This window comes from Camelina sativa, chromosome 11, assembly GCF_030686135.1.
Source record: "Camelina sativa cultivar CO46 ecotype springtype chromosome 11, ASM3068613v1".
NCBI classification, from domain to species: Eukaryota; Viridiplantae; Streptophyta; class Magnoliopsida; order Brassicales; family Brassicaceae; genus Camelina; species Camelina sativa.
Window position 1 is genome coordinate 36,128,170 of NC_141890.1, and position 16,856 is coordinate 36,145,025.

General features: G+C 32.7%; 1 protein-coding gene across 1 annotated transcript; it reads right to left on the minus strand.

Moving 5' to 3' along the window:
• Nucleotides 1-7,790: 7,790 nt before the first annotated feature.
• Nucleotides 7,791-10,880, minus strand: LOC104725100 (ureidoglycolate hydrolase). Its single transcript, XM_010443706.2, has 12 exons — nucleotides 10,334-10,880; nucleotides 10,145-10,230; nucleotides 9,996-10,070; nucleotides 9,758-9,886; nucleotides 9,597-9,683; nucleotides 9,303-9,511; nucleotides 9,110-9,212; nucleotides 8,942-9,033; nucleotides 8,803-8,865; nucleotides 8,399-8,639; nucleotides 8,113-8,153; nucleotides 7,791-8,019 (listed from the first exon to the last, which is right to left on the minus strand). The coding sequence occupies exons 1-12, from the start codon at nucleotides 10,535-10,537 to the stop codon at nucleotides 7,922-7,924; spliced, it is 1,428 nt and encodes a 475-aa protein (XP_010442008.1). The 5' UTR covers nucleotides 10,538-10,880; the 3' UTR covers nucleotides 7,791-7,921.
• Between the last annotated feature and the right edge of the window lie 5,976 nt (nucleotides 10,881-16,856).

Genomic DNA, 16,856 nt, shown 5'->3' on the forward strand with positions numbered 1-16,856 from the left:
TGATCTGCCACAATCCAACACAAAAAGTTGAACCTAAATGGAGAGGATGAACCAATATTGATATTCCAAAAAATTCATATAGATTATATTTTAACACTAAATAATTATAATACAATTAATTCTTACAATACCAATTAATAGTTCAAAATAGAAATTTTTTTAGAAATATCATTTTTGAGATACCTTTTTTCAAAAATACATTTTTTGAACATTTTTATTTTTACTCTCTTTTATACAATTACGATATATTAAATTAATTTTTAGAATTTTTTTTTTAGGTTTGGATTCTCTATTTTATATTTAGGGTATAGTTTTTAGGAAGTAAAGTTTAATATTTGGGATTTAGGGTTTAGAATTTAGTTATTTTATATATTAATAACAGGTATTTTTGAAAATAGATACCACAAAATACTATTTAAAAAAAGTGACATAAAAAAAAGAAGTACTTTTGCAAATCTCCTTTATGCCAACAAGGGTTATCACCTTGCGCCAACAAGGTTATCAATCTAAACCTACTTTGCAAACATTGAAAATTTCTTTTTCGATGTTTGTCATTTAGTTATTTTAGGAGGTAGGTGTGGATGCAAAGAATATTGCACCTAGCGCCAACAGGGGTTATCAATCTAGTGAAAACTTCTACAAAGCTTTTCATAAAAAGAAAAAAAAAACTAAAATGAAAATTTATGAATTTCCATCTTAAATAAAAATGTATGGTCTATATGCTTGTAAAGACATTCCACATGCTACCCTAGACATGCTATGTCACTTGAAAAAAAAAGATTGCTTAACAAACTTACATATATACATATATTTCCCTATTAAAACTACATCTTTTATAATGATTTTAATTGGTAACCCACTAGAGGGATTTACATCTCTAAGTGATATCAAAAAAGTTACCAAAAAGTGTTACTTTTATTTTATTTTATTTTTTACCCTTTGGTTTAAAATTAGTTTGTACCAGTTTTAACTTTTAACATTTTTTTTTTTCGAACAAGCGGATTCAACATCTCTATCTAGTGAAAACTCTAATGTAACACTAGCCATATTTTCTTGTCAAGTTCCTTTTCTGAACAATATTTTACATCTTTAAGTGATGTAGGGGTATTTTTTCTGCAATACCAAATTTAAAACTGTAACCTAAATATATAGATACTAATTTCAAATATTCTACAGCCAGGGCCGGCCCAGTGAAATTTGTGGCTCAATACAAAATAATTACTTTTTAATGGATTTTATAGATAAAAAAATAAAACTGAAACTAAATCTTAAAATTTCGGAAAATGAGGCCTATTTTTGCAATAAAAAAGTAGATAAATTTAAAACTTGAGGCCAAATCTATAATTTTCATAAAATTGAGGCCTATTTTTGCAGTAAAAATAATTTTTAAGGCCTATTTTTGTTACTAAAAATCTCAAAAAATACGGAGGCCCAACACCCATGTGTCATAAGAATGGGTGAAGGGCCGGGCCTGTCTACAGCTAACCACCAATCATATCCTTTTTTTAGGATCCAATGATCCAAAAGAGAAAGGAACCAAGAAAAGAAAATGAAACCGTTGGGGATACGATGAAACATCGTCACGGACTATAAAAGTTTCTTTCATCGTAAGACCTTGTTTCATATTTTTGTCTTCATTTTTAGAAGGAAAATATCTATCACTCACAAATCACAAGTCTTGCTTGTAGCCCATTTAAATTTCCATAAATAAATAAAATTGAAAATGTAGATTAATTTGGTAAAGCATTAATATAAACTTAAAAAGTTGAAAGCTGATGGATTGAAAACAGCTAGCAATAGGTCCCAAATATTTAATGTTTGGTCATGGGTGTTATACCGACCTTTTTGTTTATGCCAACTACGTGATAGAATCATAGTCACATCTCTTGATATTACTTTTTTTTTTTTGGTATCAATGTAAAAGAAAGTCTCTTGATATTACTTGAATCAATTGGACTATTGGAATATGATAAATCGTTAAATCACATAGAACCATTTTATTTATTTATATATATGCACCTTAGCTCTCGAGTATTGAGTACCCACAAATTACTAACTTTCAAAATCTTTTGTCGTGGAGTTAAACCTAGCTCGCATGAGATTTTTTTTTTGCTTATCTTTTATGCTTAACAGATTTTGGTTGGGCCAAATTTATAAGTCGAAAAATCTTTACACTAACCCCAACTGCAAAGTTGAAGAGGGTGTGGAGACGATTTCGGTACACATTACTTTTTCTTCATTGGCTGTTGAGCTCTCTAATACATGCGAGAGTAAATCCAAACATATAAAACAAATGATTGCTATGTAAATTGCAAAAAAAAAAAAAAAAAAAAAAAATTGCAATATTTGCAAACTTTTCAAAGTAGCGACTGATCATCAAAATTACAATAAGATTATTTTTAAAAATATTTTCTTGCGAATCTATTATAATAGAGTTTTCTTCTCTGTTCTAATGAATAACAGTTTTGGAGATGTCTAAAAACTTTGAAATACTAAACCTAAGGTTATTTTAGGGTATATTTCTATTAATTAACCCTAGTAACAGTTTGAAGTTCTAAAGCAATCTGTATATTAAATTTACTCATCACTGGTTTCTATTTTTCCTTTGACAAAAACTAAAACTAAACAAAAATTGCACTGCACGTAAAGATCTCTTTCAAAGTAAAGTATGAACACATTACATGTTTTTTTTTATCTTTAAAGAAAGTAAAAAAGAAAATATGATAATTATGCGGGTCAAGTCAGAAAAGGAAAGTGAAAGTGACGATCATGCAGCCAGGTATAAAATACTATTACGTAATTAAATCACGATCTTTTTGTTTGTCTCTATGAATGAATTATAAATCCACTAATAATTGCATACTTTTTTTTTGACGATACCTGTGTTGTCAAAAATTTGCATACTTATGATCAATAGAATTGTACTGTATTACTGTTAATCAATACAGCAGTATTGAATTCACTTTTTCCCACTGCCCTCTCAAAATCATCATTTCGGTGATTATTTTCTCGTCTGATGATTCCAATTTGGTCGACCATTTTTATTCGAGTTTTTAGCTATATATAAGTAGTATTGATACACATACATATGTATACTTTTATTTGGTCGATCGTGATTTCGGTAAAATATTGATATAGAAGTATACATATGTGGACATCTGATGGAATCGAGGGATCATCTGATGTTATACTGCGACTATGCGCTGCTCCTCTGGGAAGCGGTAAGAGTGAGGTTAGACCTCCCTCAAATAATTTTCACTTCTTGGTTGGACTTGATCTTGTGGACAAGAACAAAGAACAGCAACTCTCCCTCAACTCTTAGAAAGCTGGTAGCTCAATCAGTCATATTTGCCATCTAGAAACAGCGAAACAACCTACATCATAATCAAGTTCAAGTGCCCCCCTCTGTGCTCTTCAAAGGCATTGATCGGGAGATAAGGAATGTGATCATCGCTAGACGTCTGAACAAACAGTTTAAGAAACTTATGAGTTTGTGGTTATAAGGATTCAGTCATTAAATTGACTGAGATTTATTGTTCTCTTGTTTTATTTTTTGCCAAGAAAACAATTGTAAGGGTGGAAACACTACTATTTCATTTATATGATATTTGCAGTTTAGCAAAAGAAGTATACATATATGTACCATGTATTATCAGAATATACTTACAAGTTTTTACCGAAATGATTATACTCTGTATGTACAAGTTTTTACCGAAATGATTATACTTACAAGTATACATATGTATATTATACTCTGATAACTGAACTATTTAAATAATTAATAGGCTGTATTATATCTACTACCTTTTCCACAACAATACTATTATTGACCAAATAAAAACAAGTGCATGAGAAGATATATAAATAGTGAAAAGAAAGAAAACATTTATTTTTGAGCCAATTTCCACACTGATTTCAACAAGATTTTTCAACGAAAGTGGTAAAAGAGAAGGAAAGGGAAAAAGAGATGTGCCTAATCAATTAAAGCTGCCATTAATTTCGATATCTTCTTACCTTTCTTCCTACAATTAATTAATCAGCTACTAAAGACCAGTTCATATTGGTAGTATAAAGTTGTGACGTTACAATATTTATAGTTTTGATTACCATGACCATTGACAAATCATATTGTTTCGATCTTCAAGCTGAAATAATATACTGCATCATCAATTTCTTGTTTTTTTTTAACGATTCACGTTAGTCAGAAAATATAATAAAGCATTTGACAACACTGTAAACCTTACCAATATATTCACACCAATGTATATATACCGATATGCGAATAGTTCTATATATTTTGTCAAAAGAAAAAAAAATCGTTTATATTGTTTTGTTGGAGAAAATAAGTTTATTTACTAATCAAGGTTTTAAAATTTAAATTATGAAAATTAGATATGCCAATTTTTTTGATATACTCGAAAAAACTATTAGATACCTTATGGAACGGATGACACAAACACATGAGAGTGTCATGTTCTTTCTTGGCTTGCGGGAGATTTAGGTTACCGGTTTAACGATTGGTCTTCAAGAAATCAAGATTGACAAAGCAAAACGTGTAAGTTGAGGGGAATGAAGCCTGGTCCGACATCATCATCAGCGTCATGAGATGGAATGGTCTCGAGCCAGGCATCATCCACCTGAACTTTTGGCTTAGACAAAGAAGTAAAAAAAGACGAAAGAAGAGAGAAGAGAGATGACTAGAGGAGAAGTCTATACGGCTACGGCCATATGCATTTTTAGTTTATTAGGAGGGCTGCCCTTTTATTACGCCAAGTGCCTGGAGACCATTTTCTTATTTTCCTTTCAGTCAATAATTTTTTTTTATCGAGAAAGAATTATGTAATACTGTACTACTATACCTCTTTGATAGAATAGTGACATCTATTAGAAAAAAAAAAAATTCATACTAATACTCCCTCTGATCTGAAATAAATGTTGTTCTAGGAGTGATTTTCCTTTTTTTTATTAAGTGTTGTTCTCTTTTTTCAATGTGATAATACTAATTAAATTACTAATATAATCTTAACTAAATTAACACAAATAAAAGAGAAACAAGAAATAAAATTATAAATTAGTTTTAATTGTGAGGTCAAAATAGTCATATTGTACACTTCCTTAATCTAAAAGAATTTTTCCAGAACACTTATTTCAGATCAGAGGGAGTATACAACAAAAACAAATTGTGTCTCTCATATGTTGACACATCAGTTTTGTGTTATAAGAAGTTGACCCATCATTAAAAACACAAACTAATCGAAAAATAATAATTAATTTTAATTAATACACATTTTTATGGACAAATTTCATTATTTTCCTTCTTATTATCAAGTGGAGTTTATTAAATGGAGTTTGTCAAATAGAGTATAAAAATATCAAAATACTAGATTTTAACTCGCAGTAAACAACAGACATATACTTTTAAATTTTTAATTGTTTATAATTTAGGTTGTATGTGTATTGTTTGTGAGAATTTGGAGGTTTTTATATCAAAATTTGTTTTTGGGAATTTTTGCATGTAAATTTGACAGGCATCAAATTTTTAGGGTGATGGTAGAGAGTTTTTTTTTGTAAATTGTTTATATCTTTATAATATTTTGTTGATTGTAGAAACTTTCTTGATTTGGTAGAGAGATTTACAGCGATTTTAGAAAATTTGTAGACATTGTCGAATTTATGACAATAAATTTAATTGATTTGGTCAATTTACCATATTTTATTATTGAGTGTTGTGCAATTTTGTAGTAATTAACAATGTAAAGAAAAATTTAAATAAGCATAACTATATGGGTCAAACACAAAATGTATTTTAAAAATGTTAATATAAATACACTTATTTTTTGTTTTTTTTAAAGATACACTTATTAGTATTAGTTACTTTTAGGAGATGTAAAATAAAATACTTTTAAATCAGTTTATATTACATTTAAGAAATTTATCATAAATAGTTAAATAGTTTTACTTACGTATAACAAGCAACATGGTCTAATTAAATTTACATATTTAACAAATTACAGAAAGAGATTATTTACGAAAAATATATATATTATTTCAGAAAAATCAACATTATTTTTGATAAATATATTGATACAATTATAAAGTTGCTGTGAAAACATTGTCATTTTAGAACTAGTGTGGAACCAATTGACCAGATTGGCTATGGTAAAATTTTCAATGTAAAGCCAATGTTGACGGTATGTAATCATTAAAGTCAAATCGGTGTCACTACGAATCGCTACGAACCAATTTCAGATATCCAGAAAGCATGGATAAAAGTTTGGTACACTAAGTGTCCATTTATATGTATGAACTCAACTTATACAACACGACTAGATTAAGACCCGTGCTAGAGCACGGGTTGAAATTCATTTTATTTATATTGTAATTTTTATATAAAATATAATTTATATAATTGTTTTATAAAAAAATTTTGGATAAAATATTATGCAATAAAATCATATGTTAAATATGATGACTTGAAAAAGATACTTATTTTGTAAGTTTTATATGGTTAATGATTCTAGATAACTACTCGTGCTATACCACTGATTAAATTTTATTTTATACAAAATTTTGTATATTTTCTATTTTAAAATAAAATTTTAATATGTTGTATTAGTTTAGGTACGTGAAGTTATTTCAACAATGTATATTCTACCTCATGACTTAAATGTCATTATAAGACATAATTTTGTGAATTTGGTTTTTAAAAAGCGAGTTATTATATTATGAGTAATTTAATATATTGTTATACTTTTTGTTTTAATATACTTGGTTTTTTGAAATTTTTTTTCATATTATAGTGACATATTATTGACATTGCTATAACAAACCAATTTAGAGTGTTTATAGTTTCTAATTCTAACTTTAATATCAAGTTTCAATCTTATAAAAATATTTCAAAATAAATTATTTAAAGTTTATTATATTATATAAAAATATATAATTCAACAAAAAAGTATGAAATTTAATTTAAATATTCAAATTTTGACCCGTTACTCAGTAAAAAAATTAATTCAATATATATTATTTTTAAAGAATAATATTAATAAAACTTGAATATTTTATAGATTAAATCATTTATTTTTGTTTTTAAAAATTCAACTTATGGTATATCCGGAAATAAAATTATTTTTTAATTATAATAAATAATATGATAATTTATTTGTTTCAAAAAATAGACTCATATATAAAAAGGAGAGGTAAAGTATAACGATAATTAACAAATTAATATGTTAGGTTAGATATCAAATGATTTTATTTGATGAATAATTTAATAAAATAAATTAATATGGTAAGTTAGATGATATCAAATGATTCTTTAGAATATTCTCTTTAAGATTTTTGGAAACAATAAATCCAGACTATACAAATAATATAAAATTTAATCTATAACTTATTTGTAACCAACTTATTAAAATTATATAGTCTACAAAACAATGTTTTGTACTTCTGTTTTATTATATAGGAGATTAGTTTTAAGAACGGAAAGTTATAAATTAAGAGAAGTTTGGTATGTCAAATAAAGACGATTCCCATTTAAACAATCACATTTCCACTTTAAGAATTTTTTCTATTTACAAGTCAAAAAGAAAGAAAAAGTGTCTTTTGAAAACCATCCACAATACTATTAGCTGCAGAAAAATTAGTTCCCCATCACAATCTAAGAACTAACTAACATATCACAACTTCTGTCATCATCATCTTCATCAAACGTCAAATTTATTACCTAAGAAGTATCGTATCTAAACTTGATAATTACAATAACTTCTAAAGATACTGTGCGACTGATATAACTTGATAAGTGAAGCCTCATTTATTAATTTTTCTTTACATTGTCAAAGATACATATTTGAGCACAAAGAGAGAAGAAGAGGTAGAAAAGAGAATGTGCAAAGCTTCTGCATGGGAAAGAGGGTTTGCATCAGTCTAAAGAGAGCTTAGCCAGAGTGAGGGAGAGTACCTTTACTCCATTAGCCATGTCTTCAAGAGATGAGTATTCTTCAGGTTTATGGCTGTATCCTGCAAAATATCACACACAACAGAAAAAAAAAAAAACTTAATCGGGGATGCTGATTCGATCAAGATCACGGTCTAACTGGTTAGCATATATACCTTTGTAGCACGGGATGAATATCATACCCATTGGAGATATCCTGGAAACAGTAATCCAACAAAGTTCAGAATCACTCTAAGCCAGAACATTGATAGTAGAAAGTAGACAAATGCATCTAACAGATCTGATCAATTTGAATTGTTCTAAGGTTATGAGTTAGTTATCTCCAGGGGAGTAACTAAAGAGTTGTTGTTTGTCACAAACTTGCAAAGCTAACAGGGTTGATGCTCCATTTGAACGTTTAGGGTTGTATTCCAAACATGAAACTTGTGACTTTTGTAGTACCTGGCCATGAAGAGAGAATCATGATAAGCTCGGCTTATCATCTTCTTGTGTGACAAGTTTAGCTCTGTGGCTGCCTCTGCCATTTTCTTGATTATTAGTTTGTCTGAGAGCGCTGGTGGATCTTGATTTACAATCTTGAATTCCGATAGCTTCACTTTTCGTTTTGTAGCTATCGTGTTAGCAGATTCCTGAATTTTCTTGATTACTGTGTTTCTTCTCGCTTCATCAATATCCCTTGTATCTTTTAAAGAACACAAGACAGGTAAGTCAGGAACTTAGTCTCAACGATCAAAACCAAAACACTCAGAACTACTCTCAACTTCCTCAAGAGCTCAGTTAAAGCATGTATATTTTACCAAACTTTTTCTATTAGTAGGTGTCATGGAACGAACATAAGGAATTACCGATTTCAAGATGGGATTTGCTTGGAATGCTGTTGATAGCCCCAGGATGTTGCTCCAGAATACCTTACCGCAATGATTCATCTTGTGATTAAGTTCCATTGAGAGTAAGTTCTTTATAAACTAGTGAGCCAAAACTTACCAACAGTTCCTACAGTATCTATTGACTCTGACTCTAATACATGTTTCTCCACGGCTAGAGCCAACTCTGCAGCCGCAAGCCCAGCATCATTTCTAAGAAAACCATCATTACACATTAATCAGTGTACTAATGATTAAGTAGACAGTTCAGTCGTATAATATAGCTCACCTATATGGCATAAGCACAGCACCAGCATGACCTCCGTTGCCTTCAAATTCGACTTTCAAACTTGCTGGAGCAGCAATTGCGGTAACTACACCGATATCTAAACCTGTGGTCAAATATGATCTGATATAAGCATAAAATGAAAAAGAGAAAAAGGATGATGCTATTAGATGCAGAAAAGGGAAATTAAGCGGACCTTCATCTTCAAGTATAGGTCCTTGTTCGATATGCAACTCTATAAAAGCAAAGTAACTTCCTTTCTTCAAGAACACACTAGATAAGTCGTCATCTTCGTCTTGTGCGTATCCAGCTGATCTAGCTGCTTCTATAAATGAAACATTTTGGCCATCAACAACAGTAGTTTTTAGTGCTTCTGCAAGTTCTTTGCTTCCAGCAAGCAAGCGGCTGTATCAACAAAGTTTACCAGTTAGAAAATAAAGAAACAAAACATTGATCTTTTATTTGTTCATAAAGATCAAAATAAGAGTACCTTCCTAAACAACTGATCCCAAATCGGGTTGGTTCTTCAGATGTGAACAAGACTATCTCCAGAGACCTTTTCGGCTTAAACCCCGACCTTATAAAAACAAAGATCATCAGGAGACACAATCTTAGACTTCACTTTCTATAATCCAAAGATTCTGGATATACCTTTTCAAAACATTGATAGCTTCAACTGCACCCAAAACACCAACAACACCATCATACTTGCCAGAATATGGAATAGCATCTATATGAGAACCAGTGGCTACAGCAGGAAGATTTGGTTCTGAACCATCCCTAAGTATGAAACCAACACATCAAATGAATCAGATAATCAAACATAAAAATCAACAAAAACTTATCTTCTTAACGAAACGACGAGCAACTCAAAAAGAGAGAGCCAAACCATTTGCCAAATATGTTACCAACAGCATCTTCTCTAACAGTAAGACCAGCAAGTGCCATCAAATTCTTCACATACCTAACCAAATCAACCAAGAATTCAGATTAACAAAAAATCTATACTTGATTACTCAATCAAGTAATTCAAGTTACCGTCGAGCCAAGACATCTTTGTCAGTATAAAGAACTCTGGTGACTGATGGAGAAGGAGCATCAGAGAAATTAGAAAGCTCATCTATCTAAAACCAAACCAAAACAAAACAAAAAAGATCAAAACTTTAGAAATCTACTGTTCTACTTAACACATAACCGAATAAGATTTCAAATAACACTCCTTTGAACCTGTTTTTGCAGTCCTTGAGCATCAACGGAGAGTGAAGAAGCGAGATTGATGGAACCGAATTGACCCGGTTCGTGAATTGGGTACCCGGAAAAATCCTCCATTGTTCTAATTGATTCATGTTGTTGTTGTTGAGCTAAGCTTGAAGGTAGAAGAAGGCAGATAACAAGCAGAGTAATAGAGCAGAAGCGTTCCAAAGATTCCATTTTTATTTTTTGTTTTGTTCCCGTCGAGTGTTTTTGATTCTGAGAGAGAGAACCACAAATATATAAAGTTCATTTATATTTGGTATCTTTATTTTTGGGAAAATTAATTAATTAACCGTATGATTAAATTATGATAGCATTATTATTGTCCAAATTGTTTTTTTTCTGGGGAATCCTCAAAACTCAGTGGGAATCTGACAGAGAGTTTTGTTGTACTCTACTGATCCTGATCTCATCTCAAGTAGAAACTCTTTTAAATTAAAAATTATAAATTGAGTTGATATCTTTAGAAATCTCTTTGAGGTATTTGTTCTGAGATGGATCAAATTTTCGCGGTAGTCTCTATTTTTGGATCTTTTCCTTTTGCCTTTGCAGATCTTTTTGATATTGACTCTTGAGGATGTAATTCCGCGACTTATGTTCTCTTCCGATTTTTTTGATCTTTTTGAGGGTTTCTTTTTTGGTTTTTGTGTTGTAATTTGTGTTTCCCGAATATCGGATTTAAGTTTCCGGAGATGTCTCTGTTTTCCTCCGAATTTAGGATTTCAAAAACGCATTCCACCCATGTATTCTACCTTGTATTATATAATGGAAATCTTTAGTGAAAAAAAAAATCTTTAGAAATCTTTGTTCTTTTTGTATCATTCATTCTTCTATGGTCTCTTTGATTTAAACCGCCGTTAGTAGGAATGAATAATGATAGGTATCAGCAATTTTATCTCATAGCGGCCTGTTTCATCATCTGAAAAGGCCCAATTGGGTGGATCAACTGCTAGTCTCTCTACTTAAGTAGAGCTTGCGGGGATGATCGATTAAGACTTTTAAGGGGTAAAAGGCAAAATCAACCTCAACTATCTGTCGAACGCTTTTTCGTACCTAAACTTTAGTATCCTATAAATAATAACATGAACGATGTTAAAATTCAAATTTGTTACCTGAACTATATGAAATGTTGTCAATTTTAACATTTGTTTGAACGGTGTTAAAACATAGTTTAATGGTGGTGAGTCAGACGACTTGTGGCATCCATTTGGCACTGAGACGATTTTTTGATGTTTTACGCAAACCACGGGAAAGAAACCTGGTTAGGGATAAGACTCAGACGTGTTCAAAATTGTTTGCTTTAAGGACAGTTGATCCTGAACGATTCTTGGGGGACTTTAGTTCTCCTAGTACCGTCATAGTCTAAGACTCTGTGGCTTGTGAGTATGACCGGTATATCGACTTTAGATGACGATCTAGGGGCGCACTGTAGGGTGGCAACCAAAGAGACAAATATTGGACTTCCCTAATATGTTATGGCATGCGGGCTTAGGCCTGATGAGCCAATAAAACTCAAGGTCGAGACCTATGAGTAAAGAAAGTCCAAAAGTCGAGAGCAAATAATGTCTAGAACGTGAGTCTATCGCCTAGAGGTGACCTTCGTAGATTGGTCGGAGGAGTGCGAGCCGTGGAGATGGTTGCACGAGAGTCATTGGTTGATGGTTGTTTGAGATTTGAGGACGAATCTATGTTGGTGGGGGAGAATTGTAACATCCGCGAGCCGGACAGTTTGGGATGTGTATCGGTCGATGCAGGTGTTGCATCGATCAATGCAAGGCCGGTTTGTCACGAAACGAGTTAAGTTAAACGTTGCGTTTTGGAGTTAGGAAAAACCCTTAAGTCGAGTGTGTGTCGTCATTAGTGGTGTTTAGCCGTTTTTGAGAGAAAAAGAAAGAGAGAAAGAACTTCTTAAGCGTTCTTGCGAGTTTTAGTGATTTGTGGCTGTTCTTGGGAAGATCTGTAGTTGGATCGTTGTAGGAGCCTGCTAGGAGTGTAAATCCGCCTGTTTAGAGTTAGGTTCTTCTTTGGCAAAGGTGAGTGCAGGACCATGACTTATCTAAGCTTGAGATTTCTCTGATTTTCTTCTTTATGTGTTATATGGTTGATTTCTTAGCTTGTTAGTACGTTTTTGTGTCACAAGAGGCTTTGGGAGGCTTCTTTGTTGCATTGGATTGTGTTTTGGTGGTTTAGAAACGAAGATCTGGCGAGGAGCTTCGGGGAAGAACGATGCTCGGCATGTGCGTCGGTTGATGCAATGCGAGGACGATGCGATTTAACCTAGGAACATCGGTCGATGCTATGTGGAGGTGTTGATCGATGCAATTAGGGATTTTGCGTAATGTCGAACGTGCATCAGTCGATGTAGTGTTGGTGTCGGTCTATGCAGGCTTGCGTTGGTCGATGCAACTCCAGTTGGTGTCGGTCGATGCAGTTGTCCTGGTTGTTTGTTGATTGTTGTTTGATGGTTAGAGTTATCTCAATTGCTTGTCTGTATAGCCTTTTAGATGGGAGGATTGCCTCATTGAGTGTTTCTAAAATTCTCACGCATCTCATATGTGTTGTGGTGTAGGCAAAGGCAAAGTATGATCGTGGGATCAAGGCGATGAAGAGGAGGATGTTCTAGTGGCTCGTTTTTGTGGTCTGGTGATGTTACTATATTTTACCATATTTAAGGCCTTGTTTAGTTCATGTTTTGCATCATATAGAAATGATTCCTTAGGTTTTATAGCCATTTATGTCCAAATATGCACTTAGGATGTTTAGAAGCATGCATTGCATACATCTGTGCATTTGGAGTATTATTAGGTGTTATGGAGCTCTAAAAGGGTAAGGAAGGACTTGGTGTTATTTCTGGAGCTAAACAAGAGGACTGAAAGTATCAGGAAGTGGATTCGCAAGGCAACTCGACCACAGCACTCGAGCAGGCACACGGTCGAGTACTCGATCGGATTCATAACGAGCTCCTCAAAGATCGATCCACATGAAGATCTTCCGTTTCGATTCAGCTTCCGCATACTTCATGAGAGTTGTAGGAAATTGAGTTAACTTTCTAATTCCGGTGGTTTCAAGGCAATCAGAGGTGTAGTTCAAGAGTTATCCAATTTTACTGAACGGATATCATCCCAGATCGAAGACTCGAGCTACGTGACGGACCAACCACTCGACCATGCACTCGACCGAGCACATGGTCGAGCACTTCCAGCCGAATCTCTGTTTTGTCCTCTAGCTAACTAGGGCTTCTCTCTCTTTACTATATATATGTGCTGGCACTTGTGGCCGAAAAGGGAAATCCTGGAGACCCTTTAGACACCTCCTAACCTAGTTTTTGCCATTTTTAGCTACTTTTACTTTATTGCATAATCTCTTATCTTTTCTCTAGAGTTTCATTGATTTGTAATCATCATAACTTTTTGTGTGTTGAGAATCTGAGTTTAGTACTTTGTATTGAATTAAAGATCTCTCTCTTATCTTTCTAATCATGCAAGTTTCATTAATTTCTGGGTTTATGATTTTGTTCATCATGTTTTGTGATTCTTAGTAGTGTGTAGAGATCTTAAGGATGGATTAGGCTGGGTAAAGGTTATGGGTGTTTAGATTGATCAAGCTTTATTGTTATACATCTCTTCTAGATTAGATATGATCTATGCTCTTCTTATACTGAGAAGGTAAGGATAGATCTTAAGCTTCTTAGCATCACACCAATGTCTAAGTTGCTAGATAAATCTAAGTCTAGAGATTATCATGAAGCATGCTAAGAGATTAAATGTTTTGTTTGGTTTTTGACAATAATGATCTGGGTTTTAATGCCTGCTTTTATATGTAATAGCTAGTGAGAGCTAGGTCTAAGAGTATCTAAGCTTGATTGTTATTGCCATGAGAATGGATTAACAAGTATGAGAGGATCATTGTCTAGAGATAACTCATTGTTGATTGAGGTTTGTTGATCAATCTAGATAACCATAGCTTAAGCCCAGCCCATGAATCCATCCTTAGGACCTTTCTTTGTCTATTGATTTCCCTGTTTAAATCATGTTTATTGCTTGTTGTTTGCTCTGTTTTCATTATTTGCTCTGTTTCTGTTCATTCGCTTGTCAACTCGACCCCCCACTCGACCATGCACTCGACCGAGTGCTAGGTCGAGCTCCATTTTACTTTCTTGCTTATGCATTGTTCTGTTCCTGTATTCTTCTGCTTATTAGTTAATTATGCTTAGTCTTGTTTATTGCACTTGTTCTATAGTTTAATTCAGCATCAGTATTGTCTTAAGTTGCCTTAGTTCATTGCATTTCATTATTGTCAATAGGTTGTTAGAAACAAATCATAATTATATTTGGCTTAACTTGAATGCATTGATCACATCTTGACTGCTTACATATCACACTCTTTATGGATTGACATATTTTATGCTACAACATCATAAGGGTATTGAAACACCTTGCATACATTCTGATCATCTTAGCCTAAGTCTGTTTGTTTGCATGTCATCATTCATTCATTCATAGGTTAAGATAGAAAAATACATGTTTCATCTGGCATTTGTTAGGTTGCTAGAATTGAGTCATTATAATGTTGCTAGGTTACTGGTTTGATGTTTTATGACTCTGTGGGTTGATTTGTTATGGTTATGGTAGGGGCGGGGGCCCAACGGTTAGTGATAAGCTCAAATTAATCTCTGGAGCTACTCTCTCAAAAAAGAGATCATTGTAGTACTTAGTAGTCAAATCCACAGAGACTCAAGATCAAACACAATAGACTATGGAGTTTTGTTATTATGCTAAACATGTTAATTTAATTATTGAAAAGCAATGCAAAATTAAATAAAAGTGTTGTAAATTCAGATGATCAAAAAGCTAGGCCTGGGGAATCTCTCGTAATTGTGAAATATTAAATCAGTATATTAATTAAGGTTCAAACAATTAAAATCGGATCTAGAACTCTAAACACAATTTGTAAAATAAATCAGTTCTCACTGCAAATATTATCTAAAATTAAAACCAGAAAATCTAAATCTCTTTGTAAATTTCTAGCTTATAAATCAGCTTTAAAATCAGGTTTAAATTTGTTCATAAAATTACTAAATCAAATCTCTTTGTAAAAAATAATTTTGCTCATCAATGGTTTAATCAGGAAAATTAATTATATTCTCCTATCAATTTATTTTCCTAAGTTATTAATTCTAGGTGATCAATCAAGAATTAATGTGAAGAACAACCAGAGATAAAGATCATAAGAGATAATGAACCCTAAAAATTACAGATCTAATAAATCATAAAAACCCTATAAAAACCTGAACCTAACAAGCAAACTACTCAGACATGTTTAAAGAAGAACAAGACATAATTCTGAATAACATGCAATAGATATCAAAGGTAAAATAGAGAGTTTAGAAATCTTCTCTCTATAAAAGAATTCAGATTCGTCTCTCCCAAAAGCTTTAAATATATCTCTCTCAAAAAGCTGCTTAGAAAATAACTTAAGGGTTTCTAAAACCCAAAAACAATATATAGCCTGTGAACTTGTCTGGTTCCACTTATGCAGCAAGATAATTAGCTATATCAGCATACCAGGGTTGGTTGGAGCTAGTCAGAGCAGCTAAATCGCCATCATTCAACCACTCTGTCTCGGTGAAACAAGGGTGTCGACCGATGCTATTATGGTGTCAGGCGACACCTTCTGCATCCGTAGACAGACACTTTGTTTCATCAGTCTGAAACCATGTATCCACAAAATAAACATGTTCTTCAGGTAAACAGTCATGTATTGGGACATCATCATCAATTCTAATCATGGACAAGTGATCAGCAACACCGTTCTCAACTCCCTTCTTATCCCTCACTTCAATGTCATATTCTTGTAGTAGAAGCATCCATCTCAAAAGTCTAGGCTTAGCATCCTTCTTCTGCATCAAATACTTTAATGCAGCATGATCAGTATGAACTATAACCTTTGAACCAACTAGATAAGACCGGAACTTCTCAAAAGCAAACACAACCGCCAGCAACTCCTTCTCTGTTATTGCATAGTTTTTTTGTGCATCATTAAGTGTCCTGCTTGCATAATAGACTGCATGAAGTTTCTTGTCTTTTCTTTGTCCCACTGCAAAGTCACTAGCATCACACATAACCTCAAATGGCAGATCCCAATCTGGTGGCTGAACATTATGAGCACTCACAAGCTCTTGCTTAATCCTTTCAAAAGCTATTCGACATTCATCAGTGAATTCAAACATGACATCTTTGCACAAAAAAGCAGAAAGTGGTCTAGCTATCTTGCTGAAATACTTGATGAAACACCTATGGAACCCTGCATGCCCAAAAAAACTCCTCACTGCCTTCACATTTTCTGGCATTTGAAGACCTGTCATCACCTCTATCTTTGCGCGGTCAACCTCTATTCCAGCCTCTGAAACCCTGTGACTAAATACTATGCCATCTCTGACCATAAAATGACATTTCTCCTAGTTAAGCACTAGATGTTTCTCTTCACACCTTGCTAA

What these genes read in the sequence shown, in the direction of transcription:
- LOC104725100 (XM_010443706.2), bottom strand. Translation starts at nt 10,537, where the DNA reads ATGGAATCTTTGGAACGCTTCTGCTCTATTACTCTGCTTGTTATCTGC. An exon ending in GCTATCAATGTTTTGAAAAG is followed by an intron (nt 9,684 to 9,757) that starts GTATATCCAGAA and finishes TGTTTTTATAAG; the next exon opens with GTCGGGGTTTAAGCCGAAAA. An exon ending in CAAATCCCATCTTGAAATCG is followed by an intron (nt 8,640 to 8,802) that starts GTAATTCCTTAT and finishes GTTCTTTAAAAG; the next exon opens with ATACAAGGGATATTGATGAA.